We start from the raw sequence: 11,315 nt of genomic DNA, 5'->3' as shown, positions 1-11,315 counted from the left end.
GCTCAAGTGAGTCTCCTGCCTCAGCCTCCCAAGTAGCTGGGACCACAGGCGCCCGCCACAGTGCCCAGCTATTTTTTGGTTGCAGCTGTCATTGTTGTTTTGGTGGGCCCGGGCTAGATTCGAACCCGCCACCTTAGGTGTATGTGGCTGGCGCCTTAGCTGCCTGAGCCATAGGCACAGAGCCCTCAGACTGGTTGAACCTGTGAGCTCAGGGAATTCACCCGCCTCCGCCTCCCAGAGTACTAGGATTACAGGCATGAGCCCATGTGCCTGGCCTGAAGCTGGGCTTTTTGTTATTGTTGTTGGTATTAATAGACTTATTTTTTATGGCAGTTTTTAGTTTATAGAATAATTGAGCAGGTGGCACAGAGTTCCCCCATCCCCCTCCCCTCTCAGTTTCCCTTTTTATTAACATCTTGAGTCAGTGTGGTACATTGTTTCACTTGGTGAACCAATATTGATGCATTATTATGACCTAATATCCATACTTCACATTAGGGTTCATTCTTTGTGTTTTACAATTCAGGTTTTGACAAATGTATGACAAGTATCCACCATTACTGTGTCAGGTAGAATAGTTTCACTACCTTAAAAACACTCTGTGCTCCAACCCCTCTTCTCTTTACCCCTAGCTCTTGGCAAGCACTGGTATTCTCACTGTCTCTACATTTTTGCCTTTTCCAGAGTGTCATATGCCTGGAACTATCCACTCTGGAGCCTTTTGAGACTAACACAATTCTGTTGTCTGCAGAAAAAGTGGTTCCTGCCCCAGCCAGATAAATCTATGTGTAGAACTGCCCCTGTAGGTGATGCCTATTCATGCCAGTCTTTTTATCATTGTTTTGTTTTGTTGACTCATAAACACTCATTTTTTTTTTTTCTAATTTGAGACAAAGTCTTAGTCTGCCACCCTCCATAGCAGCAACCTCAAACTCTTGGGCTCAAGCCATCCTCTTGACTCAGTCTCCCAAATACTTGGGACTATAGGCCCCTGTCATAATGCCTGGCTAGGTTCTTTTTTGTTTTTTGTTTTTTGTTTTCAGTAGAGATGATGTCTCTTGCTCAGGGTGGTCTCAAACTCCTGAGCTTAAGCAATCCACCTGTCTCAGCCTCCCAGCATGCTGAGATTACAGGCATGAACCACCAAGCCCTGCTGACTTAGAAATACTCTTAAATGTTCATAAATTTTTTCAGTTTTGGTTATGTTAATAAACGTTTTCTCCCAAGATAATTTATCTTTTTACTTTACTTTCTAGTATTACCACATAATTATTTGATATCTGCATTTTGATAAATATTTTGTATTCTTTGAATTTCTCAGGTTGAGGAAGTTTGCATGGATAGTCTTCCTAGTTCAAGAGACCCCTCTCTAGCAATTACTTAAGTGCAGCATCTTAAAAGATAACCTTCATGGTCGTGAGTGGGAGGAATTCATTTGTCTTGGAGCTTTTTCACTTTTCTAGGAGTTTTCATTTCCCCCTCCTATCTCTGGTGTTCTGCTTCAGTTGTTTTGCTTGGATTGGCCTCAGAGGTGGTGACTAATACTGACTCTTTTGAGTCTTTGCATATCTGAGATGCATTTTTTCTTTTTTTCTGATGTGCAGAGGACTCTGTTAGCTAGGTAGTGGACCCTTGGAGTGCAATCTTTTCGCCTCAGTAGGCTCTGGCTGTTGCCTGACCGTTGTGGGATCCATAAGCATTTTATGATGACTGTGCTGACAGATATCAGGTGGACAAACTAAACAGTGACACATACTTGAGAAAATAAGTCCAGGCTTACTTTACCAAGAAATCAACAAGTTGCTTTGTCAACAAGGCAGAGCAAAATGATGTGTGAACTTCTGGACTCCCTCCTCATTATCTCATCAAAGTGGCCATAGTCATGGCTGGTGATGTCTGAATGAAGTGCAGGCAGAGCTTCTGGAAGCCTGATAATTGCTTTCCGATATGGTCTAATCACCTACAGGGGCAGTTCTACACATGGATTCATCTGGCTGGGGTAGGAACCACTTTTTCCACCACTATGTGTCCCATCAGCAGTTGGACATTCTCTGCCTCAATCACCTTTAGCCTTACCAAGCCAGCCAGGCCTATCCCTAGACATCTTTTCACCTGGACCTGGGTGAGAACAATGTGGCTTGTCAGGGAGTCCTATAGCGGACTCCTCCTATATGTGTAGATCATGTCACATATAAAACCTAAAATTCTCAGTGAACACTAAGAATTTGTCATCATCACACCTGACTCTTAAACATGAAGTGCCCTTTCCTTCCTTTACTTCCCCACTGCTCCTACTGCCATGTTTTGTTGAAATCATCTGAACTTTTTTGTTTTAATACACAGATACTGTTTTATAATCTTTTCTTGGCAATTACATAGAACTTAGCCATATTATCCTTTATTGTTTAAACTTCTGTCCTAATTTGGAAAGTGGTAAGATACACAGTAGATAATCAACAATAACAATAGATATCATTGATTAAATATGTATTATGTTCACAAAACTGTGTTAAGTGTGTTCCACAGATTAGTCTATTTATTTAATATTGGTATTATGTGGTGGATGCCATTATTATCTTTATTTTAGAGGTGATAATACTAAAGGAACAGTTATAATGGCTGATGTAAGTGAATGAGAAAGTTTGTTTAAAAGATACACATTTAAAGATAAGGTTTTGATAGTTCCCAGGTAAGCTGTCTGCCCCTCCTCCTGAATGTGTTTGTCCTCTCCTGGAATGTGTAAAATGGAAAGAAGGATAATTCAGAATATCCAGCTAGGAATTAGGGGTACCTAAGCCAAACTATTACTGATAATTCATGTGGCAAGCCATGGTCAGACCTGCTACATAGAATAAAATACAAAACTAGAATGTGTGTTGCCAGGCTTACTTGTTGCTTTGGTAATTATGACCATATTGCAAATTGGTTCTAGTAGTAGCTGTAGAAGGAGCAGGTTTGGGCAGGAGCAGTGACTGACTTTTAGGAATGTTGAGTTTGAGATCTAAGACTTGTGCCTAGAGTTGAGAAGATAGACAATAGATATCATTGATTAAATATGTATTATGTTCACAAAACTGTGTTAAGTGCATTCCACAGATTAGTCTATTTATTTAATATTGGTATTATGTGGTGGATGCCACTATTATCTTTATTTTAGAGGTGATAATACTAAAGGAACAGTTATAATGGCTGATGTAAGTGAATGGGAAAGTTTGTTCAAGAGCGGCTTGGACTGGTGATATAAAATTGGAAAATGGTGGTGCATGGATGGTAATTATTCATGAAGCCAGGCGTGCTCATTGTTAAAGTAACAAGTGCAGATAGCAAAGAATAACAGACCAAAGACTGAGCCCTGGGCCCCTCCAAATTCATGATGACTTGGAGAAGAATAGGAGCCAGCAAAGGAGACTTAAGAATGAGTGGCCAGGGAGATAAGAGGAGAACCAACCTTGTTGATGTTCTGGAAGCAAAATGAAGAGCATTTGAAGGAACGGAATGTATTGGGGGATTTCTTGAGTGTTCCTCAGGAGCCAGGATCATTATTCATGTAATAATGAATCCATGTGTACATTTGTGTAATGATTCATGTAAGCCCAACATTTTAATGTCTATGGAATGAACCTCATACCAGTGTATTTCTAATCTGTAACATAACATAAGATATACAATGTTTATGGCTAAGTTTACTAGTGAGCTTGGTAAAGTCTTGTCCCCATGTGCCTTTTCCACATTACCCACTTCCAATCATGGTACTGTTACAGGGGCCAGTGTCATTCAAGGATGTGGCTGTGGACTTCACCCAGGAAGAGTGGCATCAGCTGGACCCTGAGCAGAAGATAATATACAGGGATGTGATGTTGGAGAACTACAGCAATCTAGTTTCTGTGGGTGAGGATAGCTTACATTCTTGGTTGCTAAAATATATATATGGGATTTCTCTCAAATTTAATGACTTTAACTTCAAATTTGATGGGACAAATGTAAGTAATCTGATTTGGGCACCAGGCAGGGCATTTTGGTCAAGACCTTCCCAGTGAAAGGTTCTAATTTTGATAAAGCACAAATGACACTTGTGTTGTGTAGCTTATATAGAGGCCCTATCCTCATATGATGGAGACCCTGAAGCCAAACAGCTAAGCTCAAGTTCTCTTTCATTTCTCATTAACAGGGTATCACATTATCAAACCGGATGTTATCATGAAGTTGGAGCAAGGAGAAGAACCATGGATAGTAGAAGGAGAATTCCTACTTCAGAGCTATCCAGGTGTGTTAGTGGAGGCAGTGAGCGATTGGTAACTTGGAAGTGTTTTTCTCAGGAATTTTTTAATGGTCTCAAACCTTTAGAGTTGACTAAAGATAGTTAAATCTATGCACCTGAAACTCACTCCCAAAGACTTCTTTCTTCCCCATAAAAACATATGTTTATAGAGCTATGCCACACTTAGGATCCAATCAAAATCCAATAACTTTCTTTTTCCTCTCAAACCTTGGATCTTTGTTTGCTCTTCTAGCATTTTCAGTAACTGTTACCATAGATTTCTTTCTAGGCATTCATAAGTCTGCTATTAGAAAATAACTTATGTGACTCTTATGTTCTTATTATCTTCTGGATTTTTTCATTTTACTGTGAAATGCCTCAGAACTTGTTTCTATTCTCAGTTCCACTTTTTATTTCTCTTTCTTTTGAGGTTACATTCCAAAGTCCCCATCCCATGCGTAAGCTGATAGATTGTGTCACTTGTTGAGATGTGCATCTGTGCTTTATTTTACAGTGCTGGCTATCCTCAGATCCCAGCCCTTTTTAAGTTTGGAGAAAGTATTACATGGGTCTCCCTCTTTAACCAACTACTCTATTTCATCTTATCTCTTATTTGTTGTTCTATTCTTAGTCCCTTGAATGAGGTCCTTTCATGAAGTTGCTTTTGTCTGGTTTATTTGACACCTCCAGACATGTCTCTGAAGGATTGACTTCTACCTGTCGTAATTTCCTCATTTCATGAGTTTCTCAAATGACTCCTCTAATCTCCAGTCTGTAGGGTTTTGTGTTTATGCTGCTCACATCCCACGTGATGTCTCTGCCACCATTGCATAGCCTGGGTTCTAGTCTGGTATTTTTGTGATAGCAGTTCAATGCTGCTCTCTTCTCATTGTTATCATGTCTGAAGATTGATCATGAACTCTTCTAGATTATAATAACTAATCACCTTTCCCACTGCCCTTTATTTATGCTTCTTCTTTTCCTGTAGTGGTCCCTATGAAAACACTAAAAATGTGCACGTCTCATGAAATAGTATGAAATAGTATTGATTTCTCCAGGATTATTGGCTTTTGTCCAGTGTGAAATGTCTCAATTTATCATCTGTATGTCCTCAGTTTCCTTTGACTTGATGTAACAAGAAGTATACAGGGAGTTCCTCAGTTAAAAACATCCAACTTACACACAACTGACACTTATAAATGGAAGCTATTATAGGAAGCCCCTAAGTTACAAACATCCAACTGATGTTATGACTTGTACTGACAGATGGAGGCTATTATAGGTAAATAGGTAAGTACCTGTTCCACCATACATCAAATTCAACTTAAGAATAAACCTACAGAACCTATTGTTTGTAACTTGTATTCCTTTAAGCCTGGATTGCTATGAATAATTGGATTTGCTAGGTATCTTCATCTGAATTTCCCAAGTGATCTCATCACTAGCCTCAAGAGATAAACTTATAGCTATTCACTGTTAATTCCTAAAGAGAATTCAGTTCTTTGTCTTTTAAGGATAGCCACAATATTAGCCCTGTATTACCTGAAAAAAGTAATTTTCTGTTGTTTCCTGGAACTCTAACTAAATTGCATTTGGTTTATACTCCTAACATTTTTCTCTTCATAAGATTATTGTTTCTTCAGCTTTACATTACTTTAAGGTGTGCTTTTCTTCCCCCAGATGACATGCCCTTTAAGTCTAAAACCAGATTTTCACCCCCTTTTTCCTCCTTAACTCTTATTATTACTTCAGTCTCTTCTTTCTCTCAACTTCAGTTCCACCTAGCAGTGACACCACAGATAAGTTAATCTGATTAAGTAATCTTTTTTTGAGGCTATATATATTTGCTTGAGCCTTTTACTCTCTTGGAATAAAAAAAAGGGCATGTTTTCCTCCCTCAGTGTAGTAGGTAATGTAAGTAGATAAGTATTTCCTTGATTATCCTGAGAGGTAGGTGAACAGACTTCCTTGTCCATTCGTTCAGAAATAATTTATAGGCATTTATTTCTAAATATTCACATGTGGGTTACATCCCCATGTTTTTTGCAAGTACTACACAAATACCATATAATTCAGATTAAGAATAAGTTTGCTGATTTCTGTTCAGGGGTTCAAAGGAAATACTCCCTAAGAAACAGGTTTTGATTAAGAAAAGAGAACAGAGCTGAATGAAGTAATTTAAAACTCAGTATTTTATATGTAGTGCTGTCATTCCAATGCAAAGGTGAATTACTTTGTGCTCAAATGATTGTATGGGTAGTAGTTATTTTCGACTTCAAGGGGAAGTGGAGCTAATTGAAATGAGAAATAATTTGAGAAGTATTTTGTTTAAAGCATAGAAACTCACTTTAAAAATAGATTTCGAGTAGACAAAGGCAAGAAGTCAAGCAAACCTAGTGAAACAATAAGAGCAGAGACTTGTAGGTGAAATGTGCTGGGTGTCAGTTGGGCACCACAGAAATCTTAGCATAAAGTGGTGCCTTAGATTGTGACCTGTCTCTCCCACCTTAATAGGATGTGATATGGTATAAAATGTTGACCCATTAATTTCTGCCAAAACAAAGTCCTAATTAGATATCTCTTATGACCTTCCTTGTCCAACCAATAGCTTGGTTTTCCTGGAACAGAATATTTCTGGTAGATGACTGTCATCCTAGCTTGGAATCACACTGTAAATCCAGGTGGTAAAATATTGCATGCTAGATTCTTTTTTCTATCTTATCTGTTAATAATTGGGTAGTGCGGCTCAGCGCCTATAGCTCAACCGGCTAAGGCGCCAGCCACGTACACCTAAGGTGGCGGGTTCAAATCCCCAGCCCGGACCCGCCAAACAACAATGACGGCTGCAACCAAAAAATAGCCAGGCGTTGTGGCGGGCGCCTGTGGTCCCAGCTACTTGGGAGGCAGAGGCAGGAGACTCGCTTGAGCCCAGGAGTTGGAGGTTGCTGTGAGCTGTAATGCCACGGCACTCTGCCCAAGGTGACAGCTTGAGGCTCTGTCTCAAAAAAAAAAAAAAATAATTGGGTAGTGGATTCAGGAAAGCTGAAGGTTTTAGAGGATAAGTTGACATAGTTTCACTTAATATGGATGATACATAGCAAATGTGATAGTTCTACCCAAAAGTTTCTAGGATAACTAAAAATAAAAGTATTTTAGTATTTTAAAAATAAAACTATTTTAGGAGCAGGTTGGGGGGCTGCTCTGATTCTTAAGGTTTATACACTAAGGAGTGAGGAAGCTCTCACATTCAGAGTTAAGTGACAATAATATGTCAGGGACAGGACTGGCTTAAGGTAATTTTAAGGAGATTAAAAATTGGGAAAATAATTGCTAAACTTACCAAACCTATGTTTTGTGTCAATGCAGTTCTAAGCACTTTATGTTTATTATTTCCTATGATCCCATAACAGCTTTATGACCTAGGTGCCATCATCTTCATTTGACAGATGGAGGATACTCACTACAAAGAACTATTAAGTAATTTACTTACAATAACCTCACCAGAGTATATGCTATATTTTTCAAGTAGGAACAAACAGGATTTCATGGTCAGAATGAGTTTTGTATTAAATCATAGCTTCGTTAAAATATTTAAGAAATGTAAAACTCATAAAAATGAAATGGCCTGTGGACTATTTTATATTTCCTGTTGGAAATATATATTTATTTATTCCTGGACTCTCCTTTCAAATAAAACAGAATTACAGGGTTAAAGTCTTGGTTTAGGGCTCTTCCTTTAACATGAGGGAATGTAGGTATAAGTTTATTCTACTGTTTAGAAGTGGGGAGGCAACAGGCAGTATATAAACTGATGAAAGTGCTACCATAAAATTCTTGGTGTATGGTGATAATTGACTTAGATGATAATATGTCTCCCTTAACTTGATATGAAATGATATTGGTGTAAAGTATTGATGTATCTCCTCCAAAACAAAATCCTACTTGTGTGTATCTAATGATCTTCCTCATCCAACAGCACTGCTCTTCACTCTATTGGTATCTGTCTTGTCATCTGTTTATCTGAGTTCCTTTGTCTACCAATCATTGCTTTGTGTTTATATTTTATCTTCTGTACCCACATTTGAATAAAATAGAAAGTAGCGAGATCAAAGGTGCTAGTGTTTTTGCCAGTTTACTTCCTCTTTTCCCCATACCTAGAGATAGGGGTGTTTGTGTGTCTAAACCAAAAGAGGGAAAAGTACACTTGGAATTATTTTCATCTGTCTGTTTTAAAGCTAGCATCTTCCCCCCCAAAAAATGCTTGTACACACGTCTCATAAGTCTCATTCCATATCTTACATAGGAAAATATACAAAAGTTGTTTAATTTTGTCTTTTCTTAGGTGAAGCTTGGCAAACTGATGACTCCATAGAGAAAGCCCAGGAAGATGAAGATAAACGTTCAAGGCAAGCTATGTTCATCAATGAAACCCTGATTAATGAGAGAGGTAATGTTCCTAGTAAAATTTTTAATGTAGAAATGAACTCTATTCCTTTAAGAAAAACAGCCTATAAAAATAGCCTATGTGGCTCTTGTGAAAAGAGTTTAACATCTATTTCAGAATACATTAGTAGTGATGGAAGCTATGCAAGAATGAAAACTGATGAATGTAGTGGATGTGGGAAGTCACTCCTACATATTAAGCTGGAGAAAACTCATGCAGGAGAAAAGTCCTATGAGTTTAATCAAAATGGAGAAACTTATACTCTAAGTGAAGAAAGTATTTATCAGAAAATTCATATTCTGGAGAAACCATTTGAATATATTGAATGCCAGAAAGCTTTCCAAGAGAACCCAATTTTTGTTAATCACATGGAAGAGAAGCCCTATAAGTGGAATGATTCTGAAATTGCCTTTCTCCAAATGTCAAACCTCAGTGTACATCAGAGCTCTCATATAGAAATGAAGCCCTATGAATGCACTCAATGTGGGAAATCCTTCTGCAAAAAGTCAAAATTTATTATACATCAGAGGACTCACACAGGAGAGAAACCTTACGAATGTAATCAATGTGGGAAATCCTTCTGCCAGAAGGGAACCCTAACTGTACATCAGAGAACACACACAGGGGAGAAGCCCTATGAATGTAATGAATGTGGAAAAAACTTTTACCAGAAGTTACACCTCATTCAGCATCAGAGAACTCACTCAGGAGAGAAGCCCTATGAATGTAGCTATTGTGGAAAATCCTTTTGCCAGAAGACACACCTCACACAACATCAGAGAACACATTCAGGAGAGAGACCCTATGTTTGTCATGACTGTGGGAAGACCTTCTCCCAGAAGTCAGCACTTAATGACCATCAGAAAATTCACACGGGTGTAAAACTGTATAAGTGTAGTGAATGTGGGAAATGCTTCTGCCGCAAGTCTACTCTCACTACCCACCTGAGGACACACACAGGAGAGAAACCCTATGAATGTAATGAATGTGGTAAATTCTTCTCTCGGTTATCATATCTCACTGTACATTATAGAACTCATTCAGGAGAGAAACCCTATGAATGTAATGAATGTGGGAAAACCTTCTACCTGAATTCAGCCCTCATGAGACATCAGAGAGTACACACAGGAGAGAAACCTTATGAATGTAACGAATGTGGAAAATTATTCTCCCAGTTGTCATACCTCACTATACATCATAGAACTCATTCAGGAGTGAAACCCTATGAATGTAGTGAATGTGGAAAAACCTTCTACCAGAACTCAGCCCTTTGCAGACATCGGAGAATACATAAAGGAGAGAAGCCTTATGAATGTTATATATGTGGAAAATTCTTCTCTCAGATGTCCTACCTCACTATACATCATAGAATTCATTCAGGAGAGAAACCCTATGAATGTAGTGAATGTGGGAAAACTTTCTGCCAGAATTCAGCCCTTAATAGACATCAGAGAACACACACAGGAGAGAAAGCCTATGAATGTTACGAATGTGGTAAATGCTTCTCTCAAATGTCTTATCTCACTATACATCATCGAATTCATTCAGGAGAGAAACCCTTTGAATGTAATGAATGCGGTAAAGCCTTTTCTCGGATGTCATATCTCACTGTACACTACAGAACTCATTCAGGAGAGAAACCCTATGAATGTACTGAATGTGGAAAAAAATTCTACCACAAATCTGCATTCAACAGCCATCAGAGAATTCATAGAAGAGGGAATGTGAACAAAATAGATGTGGGAAGGCTTCTCTGAAGTCAGACCTCATTTTATGTCAGAGAACCCTTTCAATCTAATGAATTACAAAACTCCTACCTGAAGTCAGACACATTGTACATGAAAGAGCTCACACAAGTGAATATGGATAGGCCTGTGTGTTTTAGTCATATAACCTGAAAACACACAGAGTAGAAACCACGATTGTTATGAGACCACATGACTCATTAGATACCAGACAATACCAGAATAAAAATTTATAAATATTTAGAATGTATATACATTTCACCATGGATTAAAACTTTACATATCAGGGAATATATTAGTTTAAAGAATATGGGAAACATAATTCTTCAGAAATTGTTAATACTAAAAGATACGTGTCTGAGACCATAGCAGACTTTTTGTTACAAAAGACTCCCAGAACTTTAAGATAATTGTTGTGAATAAACTTATTCCTTTTGTAAACAGAAGCTGTAAAATCATCAAGATAGCTAATCAAGTCAGTAACATTAAACTCATATATAAACAATTTCAAAAAAACATAAGACTTATGTTTGGGGGAGGTGTTTTTAGTTTTAGTAAGTTATATTACAGAATTTGTATGATCAGTTTGAATCTGTTTCAAAAAGCATTACATCCTCATTTGAGTAATTTGCAATACATATGATAAGATTATCTATTCTAAATAGCAGCATCATGTTAATATTCTAATATACATTGTCATTGAAATAATATTTTCTAGATATTTTTCTTGCACTCTTCCCTGGCACTTACAAGTGCATTTGATCATTGTTAATTATCATCTGTAAAGAATCAATAAACTGTTTCATTTGTGTCTGAGTCAGCAAAAAAGATAGAATATCTTTTTTACTATACAAAAAATAGATAACCT

At 37.8% G+C, this 11,315-nt stretch overlaps 1 protein-coding gene across 3 annotated transcripts in view; it reads left to right on the top strand.

Annotated features, from left to right (window-relative positions):
- Nucleotides 1–11,107, top strand: part of ZNF12 (zinc finger protein 12) — a 16,142-nt gene extending 5,035 nt beyond the window's left edge. For 2 of the 3 annotated variants that reach the window (XM_023516558.1, XM_023516556.1), the window contains exons 3-5: nt 3,762–3,888; nt 4,169–4,264; nt 8,601–11,107. In XM_023516558.1, the coding sequence (XP_023372326.1) occupies nt 3,762–3,888; nt 4,169–4,264; nt 8,601–10,459 (2,082 nt within the window). In that variant the 3' untranslated portion in view covers nt 10,460–11,107. Of the gene's footprint in view, nt 1–3,761; nt 3,889–4,168; nt 4,265–8,600 lie in introns of those variants that run through there. The other variant, XM_023516557.1, reaches the window with a different exon arrangement.
- Nucleotides 11,108–11,315: the final 208 nt, after the last annotated feature.

This window comes from Otolemur garnettii, unplaced genomic scaffold (genome assembly GCF_000181295.1).
Source record: "Otolemur garnettii isolate 467f Iridium unplaced genomic scaffold, OtoGar3 scaffold00092, whole genome shotgun sequence".
NCBI lineage: Eukaryota > Metazoa > Chordata > Mammalia > Primates > Galagidae > Otolemur > Otolemur garnettii.
This window is presented reverse-complemented; position numbering and strand designations above follow the sequence as displayed.